This window comes from Aptenodytes forsteri, unplaced genomic scaffold (genome assembly GCF_000699145.1).
Source record: "Aptenodytes forsteri isolate BGI_AS27 unplaced genomic scaffold, ASM69914v1 Scaffold97, whole genome shotgun sequence".
Classification (NCBI taxonomy): Eukaryota; Metazoa; Chordata; class Aves; order Sphenisciformes; family Spheniscidae; genus Aptenodytes; species Aptenodytes forsteri.
This window is the reverse complement of record NW_008795036.1, coordinates 3825407-3845651: the sequence shown is the minus strand read 5'-3', so window position 1 is coordinate 3845651 and position 20245 is coordinate 3825407. Positions and strand designations below refer to the sequence as shown.

General features: G+C 35.7%; 1 protein-coding gene across 1 annotated transcript in view; it reads left to right on the top strand.

The window, feature by feature from the left end:
- ZNF407 (zinc finger protein 407) overlaps positions 1-20245 on the top strand; it is a 350859-nt gene that overhangs the window by 243953 nt on the left and 86661 nt on the right. Inside the window, exon 9 of the mRNA XM_009276673.1 lies at positions 2120-2298. Coding sequence (XP_009274948.1) covers positions 2120-2298 — 179 coding nt within the window. The remainder of the gene's footprint in view (positions 1-2119; positions 2299-20245) is intronic.

Sequence of the window (20245 nt, the reverse complement as noted above, 5' to 3'; positions counted from 1 at the left end):
AGAAGACTCCTAATAGACAGTCAAAGCACACTGAATAATTAAAAAAGCATTTTATATGCAGTACATTTTTGTCATGTCGTATTTAAAAGTATTACTTGGCATCAAAAGTGCTTGGATTTGCCAGTTGTTACCTTCATGGTTTACGTTACGATTGCAATTGCTGCACTGCAACCTAATTCAAGAGGCCATTTGTAATGCCTTGTGATCTCATATCCCTCATTTCTGATTAAGCCTTTCTGGCCTCGTCACATGGAAAAATACATTTTTTAAAATTTTTATTTCCCATGATGAATATATCAGTATGTTGGCATGTTTAGTCACAGATTTTTACTGATGACTAAATAAATGAGACATCGGTATTGCTCCATTTAAAGTGGTTAGAGCAAATTTACAAATCAAAGGAAGTAGAACTGGCCTTTTATGAGTTGAACAGGCTGGGTTTTCTTCACAACTCTTACATAGGTTTCCACAGATCCTTTATATATTTCACAGAAATATTTCAAAGTATAAAGTTTTGTATCTTTCCTTAACATAGTATGAGAGCTGAGCTAAAAGGACACAGATATTTTCTTTCAGATTTGCATGCTCTGCTTTAATCCACTGCCCTTTGAAGTATAACCCATGGTGGAAGGTTACCAGATTGTCTCCTGCTTTCATTGCAGTGTACACTATCCTTTTTTCTTTTTAATAAAACACATGTTTCATTTTAACAACATTTATGACCATTGTAAGTTTTTTAGGGCTGAATCCTGAAAGATGCTGAGGACCAATATTTCCCATATTTTTCAGTGAACATAAGTGTCATCTTTGACATTCTCAGGAGTCTGATCATTACACTGGTATATAGCAGATGGACATGACAGAGGGTGAGCTTTGGCAGCACCGTAAGGCAGATATCAGCTTTACTATGACCATCTCCAAGGGAGAGACAAGCACTCCAACAGAACTTCAAGCTGCTACTTCCAGTTTATTTTGGGGGTCCTTTTTTAGGTGCCTGTTACTGTGGTATTTCTAACAGTGACAGGCAAACAATCAGTCACTCAAAATACTACTGTTGTCTTATTTGAATATTTGTGAAGTATTATGTACACTCAAGTGTTCACTTGAGTGTTTGTACCTTTTTCAGTTAAACTGAATTACTATTCTTAGTTTGACAATATTAATAGTGTACAGTACTAAAAGTCTAAAAGAATTTGTACAGAGGCCGTTATTTTGATTCAAGAATAAATATAATGGTTATTTCTGATTGAAATAAATGAAGAAGCAGTATATTTTATATGGGATTCATCACAGACTTTGAATAAGTAGCAAATTCTAATGCAAAATAATTTTGGAATAAGACTGCAAAATTTTAAAGACTGGAAATTAAAAATTACTGTCATATCATGGATTATGTGGATTGATAATTATATATAATTATCAATTACTCTGTGGATAAAAGAAATGTGAGTTCTTTTTCTATTCACTTTTTTTTCAGAAATTTCATTAGAAACATTTCTTTGAAATGCATAAAACTAATTGTATATGTATTCTGACTTTTATGCATGAAAACTCCACTGCTTCCACAAAAGCTGTGTTTAAGGTATAAATCAGAATCTGTGTGTATTTTCAAAAAGGTATAAACTTGAACAATTCAGTTCTCTTTTCTAGGAACAGTTCATAAGGTGAGATGAGAGTTGGTGGAATATCCTTACAATAATCATTCACAGCAACTCCTATGGAATCTAGGAACTGCGTAGGAAAGGTTCATGTGAGCTCCATTGGGAATGCTATAGGCATCTGTGCGTTTCAGTTTTGCTAAGTTAAAGACTTTTGCTTAATTTCTGTCCATCACTGACTACCATCAAGAAAAATAAAAATTTTCTTTTGCAAATGTAAAAAATTGTTCATTTTTAAATGCTTCTGTTCAGATGTATTGCTCAGTTTACCTGAAACAGCTTTGGGAGCCTTCATGCAAAGGACAGCATTTATGCAAAACTGAAGAGGATGCAAAAATTGGGCAGATAGTGAAAAATGAGTACTGACTACTCATTTTCTGTTATAACGCTAGGTTTTATTTGGACAACTAGTAGGGAATAAATTGCTATATAACTTATTTCTTTTTTTCATCACTTTGTAGGTCTAACTGTGCTGAAAATATCCGTAAACACATCTTACATACAGGAAAGCATGAAGGAGTGAAAATGTATAACTGTCCTAAATGTGACTATGGAACCAATATCCCTGTGGAGTTTCGTAACCACTTGAAAGAACTACACCCAGACATTGAAAATCCTGATCTGGCATACTTGCATGCTGGTAAGGTCATTCGTCCCTTTGCTTACAAGTTCTTGTCTTTTCTATATGAGCACGCTTAAATGATTGCAATAAGAAAGCTAGCTGTTATGTTGTTATCATTTATTCTGAAGAAGAACATGATTTTAAAATGGGCTTAGTCCTCTTCGAGTTTTCACAAGGGGTGAAGTTTATGCATTAAGCGCTGAAATCCATTCATGTTTCACAAGCAAAGCTTGCAGTGCAATACATAAACATCAGAAGTGCGTGCTATTTAGGTGCCTCATTTTGAAATCTAGTTGAACGTTTATAGAGAAGTATTTTTTTAATATTTGTATTAAGTCTCTCTGCCCACTCTATTCCCCCAGGAACAGAAAAACAAAATTCCTTAGGAAATACAGTGGCAGATTAATGTAATGCTTTAAAAATTTTTAGATTTCATTACAAAAAAGCAGACAGTGTTCAACATTAAAAGATAGAACAGCAGAGATCAATCAATAACTTACATGTATGTTTTGAGGCTTTACATTAGAGAGCACACACATGGAAGTCACTGGAGGAACGCAAAACAAAAACATGGCTTTGGAAACAGGAATTAAAAGAAAAAAGTTGGGTTGTTTCCTGTTTAGGAACAAGATTTTTTTTTTTTTTTTCTTTTGAGGTCCTACAGTTCAGAATAGAAGGCAGAAGTTTAATGGGAGCATCAAGTTAGGAGAAAAATAAGAGTTCAATAGGAAGAGGTTAGGAGAAATAATACAAAATTAGGCTGGAGCTTGAATAAAATGTGATCTTAACTCAGAAGAGGCAGATAACTTAGACATCACTGGGCGGGAAGACAAGTCAGAGCAGTGGGAAAAAAGAACAGATGGCAAGAAGAAAGAGTTGGGGAATCCAGAGGAGGAAGAAGCTATGTGGGCCAAATTCTCCCTAAGATGCAAATTAATCTTCCATTGAAGTACTACTATTAGTACTGCTGTATCAGATTTGAATCTTCTTCTGTAAGGAATTGATCTCATAATTCTTTGAGACCCTCGTACCTGTAAAAAAACATGACCTAGAGAGCTTTCATTCAGCTCTGTGCAGTGTGTACCCTCAAGTTATTTTAAAACCTCTCCGTCTTCTCAAAATGACTGCTTGCTTTCCTGACTAGAGGCAGTGTATTATTTGTACCATATATTTCTATTTGCCAAGTATTCCACTTCATTTCGGAACCAATCATCATGTCATGTCAGCATATGGTGGATAATATCTGGATGTGCAAACAAAATGCCAGTTGGCAGAACACCAATTTCAAAATAGGTCAGAAAACTGATCACATTTCACCATAGTTCTCACTAAAGTGAATGAATATTCAACTCAGAGCTTAAATCCAGACACTGTTGGATTTTTACTACAATAATCCCACTTAAAATAATACGAAAAACTAAAATGCTTTCAGTAGACAGATATACAGACGTAACACAGATAGATATAACACTGGTAGAATCACTAACATTTTTCCAAAATTACAAAATCTGTGTAAGTTTTCACTTTACTTGTTCAAGACCTGTATCTAGGTAAATTAATTGCTCATTGCAGCATGCTATGGTTAAAACTATTCAACTTGCTTGTCTTGGCAACATAGGAAAACTGTCATCAATGTGTTGTATACTAACAATATCTATTTTTTTATACATTCATTCTTATACTGGAGAAACCCCCTTGCACTAAACAGGCAATGTTTGTACTGTACAAATATATTAGTACTGGCAAGAACTGGTTGTCATCTAATTATTGCCAGGCTAGTCTAGAACTGGTATACAACAAAAGTGTGTTGAAATATTGTTTGCATAATCCCATCGCTTTGAGGTCGATACTGTATTTTTCTTTCAGGAAGAAACACTATTAAAGTGGGTTCTAGGTGATAATTGTGCATTCACATCGGAGTTAAATTAAGGGGTTTTCATTTCTTCTTTTCAATCCATTTCTGACTGCTGGACATCTGAGAGTTAAAGATTTTAGAGAAGATTTTTAGAGGAATGAGGGGATAACTCCCATGCCCTGGCTAACATCCTTTATCAAAATAAAATTTGTTCTGTGTCTGGTTCACAGTTACTGATTACTTATTGGTCATTGGCTGCACATACAGAGAATCCACAACATGACATAGAACCCTTTAGGATGATAGGAGTATGAAAGTGTCATACAAGATTGTTTTTTTTTTTAACTTAAACATATTTTTCTGTCTTTTGTGTTCTAATATTGCTTTGCAACAGTTAAGCCAGCCCCTTTGCTTCTTTGAGCAGAATAGGAATAGAATAAGTCTCATCACTGGCAAAGAGACAGACGCCAACTCCAGCCACTTCGCAGGACCAGTCAGAAACTCCTTCACCACAACCCACCAAGAATGGAGCTGTGGGGTACCTTTAGGATGTGGCTGGGAGTAAAAATCAAGTCTGTTTCTCAGCTGTGAAATTATCAGTTGGATTTCTAATTCAAAGTTAATGCTCTTTATTATAGAATGTTCTAATACTAATTTCTGTTTAGCTTTCTTTGGCAACTAATATACTGCTTTATGGGGTCACTGGCAGTAAGGAGTTTAAAGAAGCTGCATTTCTAAAGGAGAGGCTGTGGAACGTGGAAGGCGGAACAAGTTAGTTTCTACACGAGTAAGGACGATACTGTAATTGATAGGTGGTAGCACTTTCTATTCTGTATCTTTGAAATCCTGTATAATGTGAGGAATTGATGTATGGAAATGCCACAAAGCCAGGTCTTCAGACTTTCTTTTCCTTTTTTGCTGCAGACTGTCATAGAGGGGGATATTTAACTATACAACTATATTCCTTATAAACCTTATGAAGTACCATTATATGTTTTACAACAATAAGAATCTAGAGAATACTTCTGTCTTTAATTTAAAAACTGTTCTGCATTTGAACAGCCGACTAATGCACACAAACCAACAGAGAGATGTGTGCATCTGCACATAAAATTATGGCTTGAATTTGCTGGATTACACATCGAATACCAATTTACACATTTAACCTCTAAGTTTTATACAAATCATCAAATCTGTTTTGAAATGTCATTGTGGTGTTCTGTAAGAGCTTTATGCCTGTTTCTTGATATTCTCTGTCCCATTTTCTCAAGATCTGTTTTGAAATTGAAATTTTGTTTGAAAACAAATCCAGAAATCCCATGATTGCTTATTAGCCACAATATTAATTTATTTTCTTTTTAAAAATCCCATTTAAGACACTGATAGATTTTATACCTGCTGTAGAACAGAAGTGGGCTTACTAGCAAGCTCAGGAATCCTGCAGTTAATGTTTTAGTCATGGAAATTTGATTCTAATGGAAGCTATTAATATTATTCTTGTTTTATCAATGCGCAAATCTGAAAATTCGTCATTACAAATGGAAAGTTAATACAAAAAGTGAGTGAATTGTCATATCATGGTGATGACTATCATTTTGATGATTTTTTTTTTTAAATGAGAATTTTTTTCTGAGTTGCTCACTGTGGACTTGTCTGTATGGTGAGTCTCAGAGTAAACTGAAGAAGTCCTTGGATTGATTCTTGTGTGCATTACATTTCCAAGTTTCTTGGATATGTTTTTTCTTCCAACTGATGCTACATCTCAATACTGAGTTGAACTCGGCCTGAAAACTTTGACAAATGGGAGAGAGGAAGGGCCCATACCTGTGGTAGAATTTGAAAGCGATCAGCAGTCCAGCTGTCTTTCTCAGTGCTTTGTCTGCTTTGGAGCAGCATCACTTGGTAGGGATAATTTCAGTTTGAAATAAATGTTCATCATTTAGGAGCTTTTTGTCTTATAAACATTGTGATACTATTATGACGTGTTATTTATATCCAAAGAGCGTAATATCTATGGCTTGACGTGTCCATTATTCCAATAGCTGCAGAGACCATGGCATCTCATTGTGTGCATAGTAGTCTGGTGCGGATACTAAACTGGCCGTAAGGCAAAAAGCTCTTCAGAGAGAAGAGAAGCAGTTTGCTCATTATTGTTTTCATGATCGTATTGAAAGTTATGTGATGATACTGTTTTTTTCTGTGTCATTTCTGTGCTGCACTGTTAGAAGTGAACATGATCTCCAAGAATGAGTGCTACTCTAGGAAACCAGAATAACTCAGTTTTTCACTGAGCTACTGATACAGTGGGCTTGCTCTCTGTCCGAGTTTCCCCATGTGCAAAATAGGCGCAATGCCTACAAAGTTCGAAGCACAAAGCTTTTGCTTGAAAATGGCTTCACAACAGTCAACTATGTGATTAGGGAACTGCTTAAGACATTGAACAGAAAATTTGGAAGTGTTTTACTTAATTTAGAATTAGCAGTCATACAAAATCTTTCTTGGAAGTCTTTTCTTTTAAAAAAAATCAGGGAAGGCAGATCAATTCATCGTACTCTTTGGTAAGTCCGTTTTTTCTTTGAAAGTGAAGCACTCAAGTTATCCAGCGTGCTCTGAGAGAGTCTGCCACCCTGGGCCCTGTGAGCAGGAGTGGAGGATCATTTACTCTCATGGATCCTGACAGAACTAAAAGCATGAGCCGCTTCCTCTCGCTGCACAGACGTGTTTTGGGGAATGCTTGGAAGTACAGCTTTGTATGCCTGTGCCTCTGTGAAAATTATAGGTGCCTCTGGGGTTGGGCATCCAAAGAACAAAGATTGTGACGATCGTGTTTTGGCAGTTGGCTGCCTACGTGGTGATTGAACGCTTAGTGCTCATGAAGAGTTACATAATTCATGACCAAAATGATAGATAGGTACTTGATTATAGTGTATGAGTTGCTTCACAGGGAGAAAATATCAGACATGAGCTACTCTTAATCTAGCTGAGAAAAGCCTAAGAAAAATCAGTTACTGAAAGCATAGTCAGACAAATTGAAATGAGAAACAAGGTGCAAACACTTAAATATGAGGTCGATTGAGCTTTGGCAGCAACTAGCAGAAAAAATTATCCCTGTTCCATTCCTTTGAGCCTTGAGAAGACTGGATGTCTTTCTGGAGGATAGGTTTTAGGAGGGCCCAAGGTTGCTGGGTTCACTGCAAAACTAATTAAGTGTTATTTAAGGGGCTTTGATATACCAGAAGTCAGACTGTTATCTAATAGTCCTTTCTGCTCTTAAATCTTAAAACAGTGTTAATCTACAGCCTGTTGGTAAGGGTTGTGTTTGTGAATCTAAAGTGCTTAGGTGTTGTGATAGCAAAGGGGTAGCTAAGGAGACACATAAGTCCCCCAAAGTGTTCTTTCTCATAGGGATGACATTCCCATCATAGGTGCTAAATTCTTACTCTCTTTGAGCCTGAAGTACCTGTGCCTGAGTAGAGATACACTTGCCTAAAATAAGTTTCTTTCTGGTATGTTGTTAAATCCTTAATAAAATACATTGGGTTATTTATTTATTTATTTATTTAAGGTGTTTGAAGAATTCTTATGAAATACTGCTCTTTTGGTTGGCAGTTCCCTTACTGTGTTATTGGCTCCTGAGATCTGAAATCGATGAAAAGACAGTTCAATTAATCATCTGTTCACTAAGCCAGGCCTACATCCTGCTCTTTTCTTTCTCAGATTAGGGGAACAGAGTTAGGGGATGTTTTAGTTCTTTCCAGAGAGCAGTGAAAATGAGAAAAGTTTACTGCAAGGTCTCTTTTATGCATGTTTGAAAAGTATTTTTCCAAACGTTTTTAAGTGCACTTTTCGAAAGGCTGTGCTCTCCACACGTTTCTCTTTCAGTTTATTTAGCTTTTGAGAAACAAGGCTGTACTAGCAACCTGCAACATGATTACATCATCAAGGGACAAAATTGTGATCCTATCAGTTGTAACAGTTGCAATATTCATGAATGGAATTCTGAAAGTTCAAATAGTTAATCCCAAATAAAATTGTGATCTTTATCCCACTTGACAGCTACATTTATCAAATTATTAAGAGAAAAAATTGATTGCTAAAAGTTATAGTGTGATCTATTATGTGATTTTATCAAGGTATAACTGTATTACCAAGTGGAAACTGCAGACTTATTCAGAATGTGAATTGGACACACATAACCTGATAATATAGCAATTATACTAGTATCCTAGTGCTTTTCTACTTTTAAATTTTTCTTTTTGTTCTTGTCCTTTCTTTTGCATCTTCTGACTCTTTAGTAGAAAATATAAAATTGAAAAAAAATAGGAAAAATGAAATAATAAAAACCTGTTTAATTTTGTACTCTCTGAATTCATCAAACTACAAAAATGTAAAATCAGTGAATGCTATTTGTCAATAAAATAATGGAAATACAAGTCAGTTGAGTACCTATGCAAACTTGTAATTAATACCTTAAGTAAAGCCTCTAAAGAATGGATACACAGTTTTGTTTGTAAGCATATTTAACATTTTTCTTGGAATAGTTATGTTCTTAGTCTTTATCCCTGTTTAAAGAAAATACTTTAAATGCTGTAATTTGAAACAATATTAAAAATCTGTCATTGCTAGATATAGGCAAATCAGGTAGAAGCTTTTACAGTAGCAGAATATTGCTTGGGTTTCTAGTCAGATAAAATACTATTTTTGATGGCTGGTATACTTAACCAAAAAAAAAAAAAAGGCAGCAGCAGCTCTGCTTCAAACAGGTTTGTTCTTGTCATAGCTATTAGTGCCAGTCTTTCAATAGCATGTCATGTTGATTGGCAGACACTCCCTTTCCTTTTCTGTGACGAATAATAATTTTAGTGTGTGCTTGAAATAAAAACCTAGTATAAATGATTTTCTGTTTGTAAAGGAGAAAGCTAGGTTCCTTATAACCTATGTAGATTACATATTACTGTGTTTCAGGAAAAATTAATCTACATTTAAAAAAACCTAAAACCTAAGTCATTTGATTATTTTTATAGCTGTCTTCTATTAGAAGGCTTTATATGCCTAGCAGAGCTAGCCAGTATCTTTATCTGGGTGGTCATGACTGTGGAGTTGGTTCTTTCCAGGTAATGAGTAAAGTGGAAAAAAAATAGATAGCTTTTGCTGCTGCTGTTGAAGAGCTTAGGGACTCCTTTCATAGTCCCTTAGTTGCTTTTCCTGAACAGTCAGCATATATTTCTGCTGAGTGACATGAAAGAAGGTTTTGAAATATTTTGATGCAAATACTACATCATCTAATATGCAAATACCACCACTATTAATATTAGCTATACTCTATAAGTGGATGGTATCCTCAGGTAAGAGTGAAGACCATGAATTTCACTAAAGAAAAAATGTTCAGAATATAGTTTTAAAGGAAAAGGAAAATACTGCCTATACCAAAGTCTGGAACACCTCTTAATACCTCTGATCAGTAGAGGTGTAATGCCTGTCATGCTCTGCTCCGTTTTTCCATCAGATAGTTGGCGCTAAGCTCAGGGCCATCGCGCAAGTGTCTTTCGTATTGTGTATAGCACCAATGGCATTCGTAGTCACAATCTTGTATTCTGTTCAATGCTTTTCTGCCCACGGCCCACTTCCCTGGGGGTTTCCTGCTCGTCATTGTTCCTTTCTGAAGGACTACTCCAGCTTGTCACAGGGCGACTAAGTGTTTGCAGGTTGAGCTGATACTCCTGAGCAGCTTGAATGTCTTTGCCCATGTCTAAACATTTAACCTGGGCGCTGGCATGCGCCTGCTTTCCTGTCCTTCGTCCCTGTGGCATCCTGGTTTCCATGGTGGGGAACCACTCAGCTGACCTGGAAGGGGGCTGTGCCACACTGGCCGATACAGAAACTCTTATCAGTTTTGAAATTTTCTGTTGAGCCCTAACGCACACCTTGATTCTGCCCTCAAATCAGCTTTGCAAATTCCTTGCGTTGCGTTGGTAGCCACATGCCAGATCCCTGCTGGTGTTCACAAAGACTGCTGCCTCTGCAAGGATGTCAGTTCACCGATGAAAAGAAGGTAATCTTACTCCAAGCTATTATTTCATTACACTAATAGATAAAATATCCTTCATGAAGAATGAGACATATTATTGCCTATTTGGTGCTAAAAATAGGACATCCGAACATAAAACTTTTAAAGCAAGGCTGAAATATTAAAGTGCAGAAGTAGAAGAAAGCCCTTAAGACACAACAGCCATCTATAAAGACAAAAATATTTAATTCTGTTAGAAAAGATATATGCATAATAGTATGTGGTAAATATAAACGATAAAAGGAAATATTAGGATTCAAATATCAACATATTAAAATTCTGAGACAAGCAGCAAAAACCAGGATATCAGGCTCATCAAGAAAACTTTTCAAACAAAACAAACCAAAAAAGATAGGAACCTTACAGAAGGAATAAAAAATAAAGGTGTATAGTGTATAGGAGTAATTCAGGACATTTTTATGTGGAGATTGTCTTATACTCTGAAAATTTAAATTGTTTTCCTATTAGGAGAAGCTCTTAAAAGAGTAGATCTCTTAGTGGATCATCCAGGGAAGTTATGCTGGAGTCCTAAGAAATAGAAAGCTTTTTTTTTTTTTTTTAATTAAAGTAAATGTAAGATGTAAGATGCAACTTGAAGCAGAATATAAAAATGAACATATTCTATAAATACAATATATTTATATTATATAAATCTATAAAATAATTATATATCGTAATATAAAATAATGAATTTTCATATAATTTTTATTTGTATAAAATATAAACAATAAATATTTATAAATAAATAAAAAGAATACATATAACAACAGTGTCATCCCAATTATGAACAAATTATTGCATTACTTGAAGATTTGAACTAACAGTACTTCCAAGACCTGGGGGCACTATAGTTCAGTATAACCACATAGCGGAGTGTATTTTGCCTGCATAATGCCACCACCTCTTGGCCTCTTTCACTGTGGCTGTACATTATTTAGAGGATACTTTAAATTTTCTCCTCCTGTGAGATGCTACCAACATCTCAACAACCTGCACTGAAAGAGTGTACTCTTGATAAATAACTTAGATGATTAACATTTGTAAGTCTGCTTTGACTTGCTTGCAAGTCATTCTCTGAATTTTCAATTTTTTTTTAAAATTACACAACAGAATTATTTGCTTGCTACACAAAATGTGGTTACTACACAAAATGACACAAATAACAGCAAATAATTCCAGAATCACAAAACTGTTGAAACAAATGTGGGTAATGTTAGATATGGAAGGATTGAATCAAGTGTTAGTTTTGTGCTCAGTGCTTTACTACTTCAGGTCATGAGTGAGGAGAAGAGCCCTCAGCAATAATTGCTCCAATGAATCACAAATCATTGGCATTCCATGCTGATTTTTAAAATTTCTTTTGGGCTTTCTTTTTGTTTGCTTTCATTGATCCAATGTATGCTGCACTGACTTTCCATTAATTTCTTGACGTGGCATCTTGGATCTTGACCTTTTGTAAGTAGGATGCCTTGTCTGTCTGAAACACGTGTTCTTCCTCTAATTTCTATTTTACTTCCAATAGTTCTTCATAATTTTTCCCATCTTTTCATTTACCAGATCTTTGGTACCTTTCAAATGCTAAATGCTCTCCCATATATCCTTAGTAACCATGCTGGATTTTTCTGTCCTTTTTAATATTTAGGTTTTATTGGATGAATGTAGATTGCACCTTCTCTAACTGTGCCTTAAATAATTGCCACTTAAGGGAATTAAGAAGTACAAGGGAAGGAAAATGCTGACCCATAGACTAAGCAGAAGGAAAAAACGTTCCCACTGGGTCCAATTTCCTAAGAAGGACCATCAGGATAGTGACTAGGACCTGAAATTATGGGCTGAATGACCTCTAAAAAATTATCAGTTCAAAGAGGAGCTTGTCTATAACTGTTTGCACTAAAGGAAATGAAGATAGGTAGAAGTCTTGCAGAAGAAAGATTACTTCACTTTCTTGGTGAACATATAAAAGCGTAATATGAAACTGTATCTCATATAAATACATCACATGCTGACTGTCTCTGTCTATAATTCTTGTACCATGTCAAAAAACCATGGAGGCAGATATCATATCTCTTAACTCCCAGCCGGCCAGTTAGTGGGGAACCCCTTTTTCTAAATGGGCAGACAGAAAGTACATCTTCTGAATTTAAGATATTTTTGCAGGTCTTTGCATTTATTACAAAGAGTGCATGCTCATCAATATCCAATGCCAAAGAAATGGTTTGTACTAAAGAAACCACTGCAGATTTAATACAGATGTTTTCATCCTCTGAGTCATTACAGTATGATTTTCATATAATATTCTCTGATAGTAAGAAGGGACCTTAAAGTGAGTGCAATTTTCATATAAATTGCATAGGAACCTGAGCATTAATGAAAACTTTGGGCCTCAGATAATACAAATCACTGGTTCAGCCTTCACATGACTGGATGAAAGGCACTGCTGGTTTAAACGGGTGCACTTCCAGTGGCTTAGGTGTGGAAAGTACAGGAGGTGTCAGACATCCAGAGGCAAAGTTGCTGGACAGGTTTCTGCAGTGTAGTTAAGAGGGCTGCTCAGCTATTTGAAGGGGACAATCAGTTACTGTTTGTCACAATCCCTGTTTAAATAACATTCCAGAAACCTAGATTATTGTTGCTGGAAGAGTTTTTCATTAATGGTCATTGTAGTGTAGCTAAAGGAAAGAGTTGGTTGCTATATAGTGTTTGGGAATATAATATATAATGTACTTGCCAAAAAGGCATTAAGATAACAACTACCATATTACATGCTCAACTATGTCCCTACCTCTTTTATACCTTGCCAAAATGGTACTTCTTGTTCAAAGTCTAGGAAGTAATAGCAGATAACGGTTCTCAGAACACAGTTTATAGAAGATTTAAAAGAATTGATCTACTTTGAAGTAATAGTATCCAGAGGAAACATGAAATGAAAGCATCTTTTGATAGCAAAAAAGATAAAACTTTGATTATCTAGTTATCTTAAGAGACATCGGAAGTTTTTAGGCAAACATTTTCAATTTAACATTGATTTTAGATTCAGGATATATATACCTGAAATTCAGAACTGAGTTTGAATAATTGAAGTTAGAACTTTGATTATCTAGTTATCTTAAGAGACATCGGAAGTTTTTAGGCAAACATTTTCAATTTAACATTGATTTTAGATTCAGGATATATATACCTGAAATTCAGAACTGAGTTTGAATAATTTGAAGTTAGGAGTTCGTAAACAACCAGTTGCGCACTTAGAAAAAAATATTTTTTACAATTGTTTTCAGAATGTGTGAGTAAGGTAAAATTAAAAGGAGGAGCAATTGTGAAATGTCTGGAGTCCTCACATATTAGTGCCTGCCACCACCGCAAAATACCCGTTGGATAAAGCTACTTCAAGTCAATTCAATTTAGCCTCTTCTGCTAAGGATTTATCTATAAATCCTTACTGTTCCAATAGTATTCAGTATCATATTATTTATTGTTGACCCTTTCTTTTGTCATCCACCTTCCTCTGAGCAAATTCAGTCACCGTCAATATTGTCATTAAAATTTGCTGAGCTGCTTGTGCTTACTTCCACCTGTTCAAGCAAAAATCCTGAAACACAGAGTCAGAGATTTATCAGTGTATGAAAATCATGAAATCTCAGTTATCTGTAATTCAGTACAGCCTTACTTGTATCATAGATCAGGAGGGCTAAGACAGCAGGGGAACGCAATCCTCTATTCTCTGTTGTAGTTGTGCGGGGTTGTTTGTGGCATATGCCGCTTCCTGCAAACCTTTGAGCTGTGGAGGTGACCAATTGATTAAATTTATTTCTTTGAATGTCTTGAGATTAACAATTTTAAAACAAAATAACAAAAGACTAGAATTATAAAATTAATAAAAATGGAATATCATTTGAGATTTTAAAATACTAGTTTCAAATTAGATTTTGCAAGTGCAATGAAGATACCCACCAATACTGACTTATTTTTGTTAAGTAAAGCTATTTTCATATCTGATGGCAGATGTGCAATAAAAAAATTTCTAAGAGAAGAATGGAAGAGAGGCACCGATTGCAGAAAGATTTGCGCAGGTTGGGGATGCTAACCGAGTGCTCAGTTACACAAAGAGTTAATGGCTATAAGTTGGTATAACCAGTATAAGGTTCCCGAGGATCTTGGGAAAGGAGAGAGAACTAATGACACTGATGGAGAAAATAGGACTCCTCATTCTGAAAGTACTTTAATTTTGCTGCCATCTTCTCACCAAAAATGGGAAGAAAATGGTTGATTTTGGGGGGATGCTTTTGTATAAGGTAAGTCAGACTCAAGCATGAAGCAGGTTTTGATAACTGGCTGTGCAGGTGCACAAGTGGCTCACGACCTAAAGATCATCCACTTTGTAATGTCAGTGCCTGCTTTCTGTGGTGAGTCTGCTGTGTAATATGCAGAAATAATGCTTTAATCTGATGTCCCCATTGTGACATGGAACACTTTTAGGCGTGTTCAGATTTTTTACAAAACTTTTTTTTTTAAGTTTTATCAACTTGCAGGCTTTGCTTAAACTCGCAACTTCTTTCCCCCCCCCCCCCAGCTAGGATTTTCAAAATAAATGCAGATCCTTTCATATTAGCATTAATAGGTAAACTGAGCTAATTAAAGTTATTTTTGCCAATATTTTTTAAAGAAAATCATTGTAGAATTTGCAACGTGGTTGGCCTTGATGCTGACTGATCGGCAGAAATAGGTCTCTTTCTTGGCTAATGTAGAAGTACAGATGCTATCGAAAGAAATGGCAAATGTAAAATTGTACTTCAGTTTAAAATTTAAAGTTTATATTGATAAAGCTTTTAGTGCATTTGAATTTAGCTTTCGTTAATATAACATAACATAGCATTACATTACATTTCTCAAAGCAGTTCTCTGTTTCTCCAAATACTGTTGTGTACCTGCCACTGACTTCAGTGGACATACATGCCTAAATATTGGTGGAACATTAATATCTGTATTTTTTGTTAGGTTTTACTAATTTACATCAGTATTTCAGGTACTATCTCTTATTTCCAGGAGAAGGTAATTGTTGCCCATACACCAATGCTCCACCTGCATTGTTAGAAAGAAACACAGAAATAGTTTTAAAAATTACAGATAAGATTATTTCTAATAGGCTTTAGCCATGTACAATGAATGGAGCCAAATTATAGTCCTCATTTTTCAATAGTTTCTGAATATAAATAGACCCATATTAGCAGTTATGAGTGTTATTCAAGTATTTACTACTGGATTCCATATTTGAAGAATTATTAGAACGTGTCCTAAGTTTTTAAGATATTGTGGTAGTTTTTAAGAAGTTTGAACTGTTTTGGAAAGGTCATGTTATCTGATTAACTCATATTTTAATAGAAAATTTCACATGAATTACATATAAATAAACATAATTTGTAACACTGTGGTAAACAAGTACAATGTTATGTAGAAGAAATTGCAGTGTTGAGAATAGGGAGAAATAGAACCAATCCAAGTTATCAGTCTCTATGTTGTTATGCTGAAATCCTATACCGTGCTACAGTATGGATCGTACACAGCAGGATGTTTTCCAATAATTAAAAGCCTTAGGCTTCTAAGATGCTTAGATCTAAATGCAGTTATTGTTACAGTTATACAAGGTGGGAGATAACTTAAATGGCATATTTTCACTTTCCAGTAAACTTTTATTTTTTTGCTTACATCGTTTAGAAATGGAGTTTTAAGTGTATTGAACTATTATGAATGTCTCTCAGCAAAGTAACAACTGTGAGTTTCTAAATGATATTGAGAGATAGGATTTGCCTGTTTGGGTAGGTTTTTAATTTTATAAGCTGGAATAGGTATGTCATGAAATATAAAACTGAATTTATTTCATCTGTGTCATTCAAGCACACTTATTTTGCCATAGAAATACTGTGTTTATATTTCGCACATTGCTAAAAGTATCTGTGATAAATTTATGATTCTGTAGTATCATGATTTGGTTTAGTTTTTATCATATAGAACCAAAATTTCATTGCCGATTTTTGTATTTAAAGGCTTGTTAATCTGCATTGATTTCTTAGTTTGGTATGGATTCTGAGCTGAAAAATACAGTACATCACTGACTGTTCTATCACCTGACAGTGACTGATAAAGCATCCGTGCAGAAAGTGTCAGAAAAGGTTAATATTTATTGATTTTATGGCGCTACAACCAATGTAGTTTTGCCATCAAAGATGTATGGCCACCAGCAATGGAATCTGTAAAATTGCAGGTTGGACGCTAGTTTTTATTATAACCTATGCCAGTATTCTGGCCTTAAAAAATGACAGATATTTAATTTAAGATGAAAGGCTTTGAATGTGCAGCTACTGTATACCTGCAATGGGAATTTAGTATTCTAAAATGAAACCCAAGCACAACACTTTAAAGCTTAAGGGGGGGAAAAACACGCAACCTTGCATTACAAATGACAATCACATTTAGCCTTTTCATCCACTTAACTATGTGCTATTGATCTGTAGAAGGTGCCCAAGCAAGTGATAGCTGAAATTATGAGCAATAAAGGGCTTGCTTCTTCAAACAAAAAAGTATATAATTAGTAGGAGTGGAGGAGGGGGCAGAGCCTGTGTTTAGTTTTAAAGGCATTTAAACAAGATGGACTGAGTGCAACAGCAGTGTTTAAGTGTACACAAGGAGAAATCTGGTTGCCTTGAAGCATAAATTCGTGGTCTGGTTGCAGCTTGTGTGTAAAAATTAGGCGTGCACTCCAGCCTTTACATTTATCTCCATCAGGGTTTGCCTGACAGAAAGACAATCTGTTGGTTTGCGTACATCAACTAGGGAGAGGAAAATCTTGTGAAGCTTTGGTTCTTCTAAATGCATTTGTAGTTTGCATTTTTATTCTATTTTTCATTTAGCTGACTCTTGATATCAACTTTTTCATAACTGATAGTTCTATTGATATTTCTGGATGGTTTTCAAGAAGATGGAAGAATACTTGCTGAAGTGCTGAAAATTAGTCTACTAAAATACATATAGACATGCATAGACCCTATACAAGCAGGTTTATAAGGAATAGTAGCAGGATCCAGCCCCAGATTTTAAGAATCCCTGTTTAATATTTATTACAGAATTACTATTTTTATGGTACAGTTTTGCATGCAAATTTTTCTCCCCTACTTTCTTTAAGGTTCAGCGTCAGGGACAGCAGTAACAATGGGTTTGGTTTTGAACAAAACCTAACGATAATTCAGCAGTAAGAAACTCTTATTCCAACCTGACCAGTAGAACAAATTGCATGGCATACAGTAAACATGCTTTAGATCGCCTCTTCTCTGTACCACATTTTTCTGTTGAGCTTTATACCACCAGTTTTTCTGGGTTCTTTTTCCCCAGACAGCTTACCCATTTTATTGTGCTCATTTAGAGGAAAGAAAAACTGTTTGTCTCCTTGAAAGGCAAGAGAACAGTGAGTGGAAAACTACTTTTATAGCTAAAATACCATTATAATATATGGCAACTAAAATTCTAAAATTGAAAGAGAAGATAACAAGAGAAAATCTTAAATCATTTTTTTAAAGCCACTGACAATTTGAAATATTCCCCATGAAGATTTCTATTTTTTTGTCTTCCTTCCTACTGTTTGTCTCCTTGAAAGGCAAGAGAACAGTGAGTGGAAAACTACTTTTATAGCTAAAATACCATTATAATATATGGCAACTAAAATTCTAAAATTGAAAGAGAAGATAACAAGAGAAAATCTTAAATCATTTTTTTAAAGCCACTGACAATTTGAAATATTCCCCATGAAGATTTCTATTTTTTTGTCTTCCTTCCTTGAGCTGAGTAAAATGTGATTTTTAAAATGATTGTTAAAATAACTTGTTTAATTTCAATAACTCAAATAAGATCCATTCCTCATATAACTCCACCTTTTTTATTTTAATGACTGTGTCATTAATCTAACATTTTCCATTTTTATTGTGCTTCATTTTTCCCCCCCTTCTGATCACTTTAAATTATGACTATGAAATGGCACGCATTCAGCAGCAGCATGCTCTGGCTGCGTTTTTACATCCCTTTTACCCCTTTATTCTCATGTTTTTAACTCTCAGTACAGCCAGGTGCCAACAACATTGTGGCTGTATGGTGTCCATAAGTGACTTCCAGGCTACAGCTCCGGATGGCAGCTTAGTGACAGAAGGTTTTTCAAACACTTTATTTCATTTTTTTAAATTAAATATCACTGCTATAAACTATTTGTTATGCTTTAGAACACCTTCACCCCAAAATTGGTCATTACCCTGGGTAATAGTTGATATGTTATGTTGTTAACTGATTTTAACAAATGATTTTGTGGAATTATTACTTAATTCATAATGTAATTAAAGTTTAGTACCCAACAATACACAACTGAAGCCATATATTTATTTTAGATTGTGTAACCATTATCATTCATTGAGTAAATAAAATTAATTTATTACGAACTTTGCCCACACAAATTTGATATAAAGCTAAAGGATAAGGAAGAAAAGAAGTAATTTGAGACCGCAGCTCATTGAATGATTACATATGCTAATGGGTAGAGCAGCACTCTGGCCATCCTCCTTGTGCCTATGTGAAATGGCAAGGAAAATTAGGAGCCCAGAAATTTCTTAGAATTCAAATTCTGCTTGTAGTCCCCAGGGTTTTTGACTGATCTTCAGATGCAGGATATGAAATGGTCCATCAGGTTAGGGTTAGGATTAGGATGCATCTACGGTAATACTGCCCTAAACACCTGTCTGTGTACGTGCACTGTGTCTGTTACCAGTAGTGCTGCAGAATCACTGTGTGTCTACAACTTCCAAGATAAAGCACAAGACAAAAGGTAGTATCTGCTTATATTTTGTAAAGAAAAAGTCAACATGAGCCAGAAATTATTACATCGTATTTCAGATCTGAGTTGGGGTATAAAAACAAAACAATGTTATTGAAATCACTGTACCTCTATTTACAAAAAACATAGAGTAGCAGAGTGTTTCCTGAAGAACCAGCAGTGTAGCTCTACTTTGAGCATGAAAATGCATTGATGATCATTAGTGTTAGTGTTACAGTGTTATTGCCATTTGTGCATAGAGTTTGGGGCAAGTCTGACTGCAGGCACCTGCATGTCAGCTCTTCCTGCCCCTGGTACAAATCAGCTCCATTTGGGAACGCATTTCACTGGACTAGCAGAGGCTGAATCCAGGCTGTTTATACCAGAGCGTGTGAACTTCAAAGCAGCAGTGCTGAGGGGCTAGCCTGGACTAATCATCCCCAAAGAAGCTGGGAGCGGTATTGCATTAGTGCAGCTACGCGGCTCCTGCATTGGAGCGGGTTTGCCTCTGGCCGAGCCGTCGTGCAGCAGGGAAGCAAGGGGTCTGAGGGCCCCTGCGTTTCAAAGCAAAGACTGTTCTGTTGGAAGCGATTTGCTAAAACCTCCAAAGTATTATTTAGTTATTAGATGGGGGGAAAAAAATAGCTTCTCTGGATTGCAGATTGCAAGAGGTATTTGTGTTGATACAGGGTGGGAGATGTACAGAAGTCTTTCCAACCCCGCACAATCCTGCTCACTGCTCATATGCCTGCATACTCTGTGTCTTGTATGCAGGGACGCGCAGAGCCCCTCAAATGGGGCATGAGGATGTCCTGCTGTTCGGTAAATATTGCACCTGCCCTACCAGATCTGTAGGACATGCCCCGGCATTTAATTCTTAAAAATTCTTTATTATTATGCTCTTTAGTTAATCAATTTGGTACCAAATTGTTTGGTACGGCCTTCTGATTAATCGGTTCGGTAAATATTGCACCTGCCCTACCAGATCTGTAGGACATGCCCCGGCATTTAATTCTTAAAAATTCTTTATTATTATGCTCTTTAGTTAATCAATTTGGTACCAAATTGTTTGGTACGGCCTTCTGATTAATACCCGCTGCTGGTTATTCAGGCTGGATGAGGTTGCGTTGCAGAGAGAAGTCCTGCAGTGATCAAAAGGGACTTCAGGGCACTGGGGCGACTGGTTCAAGGATCGGGAGTA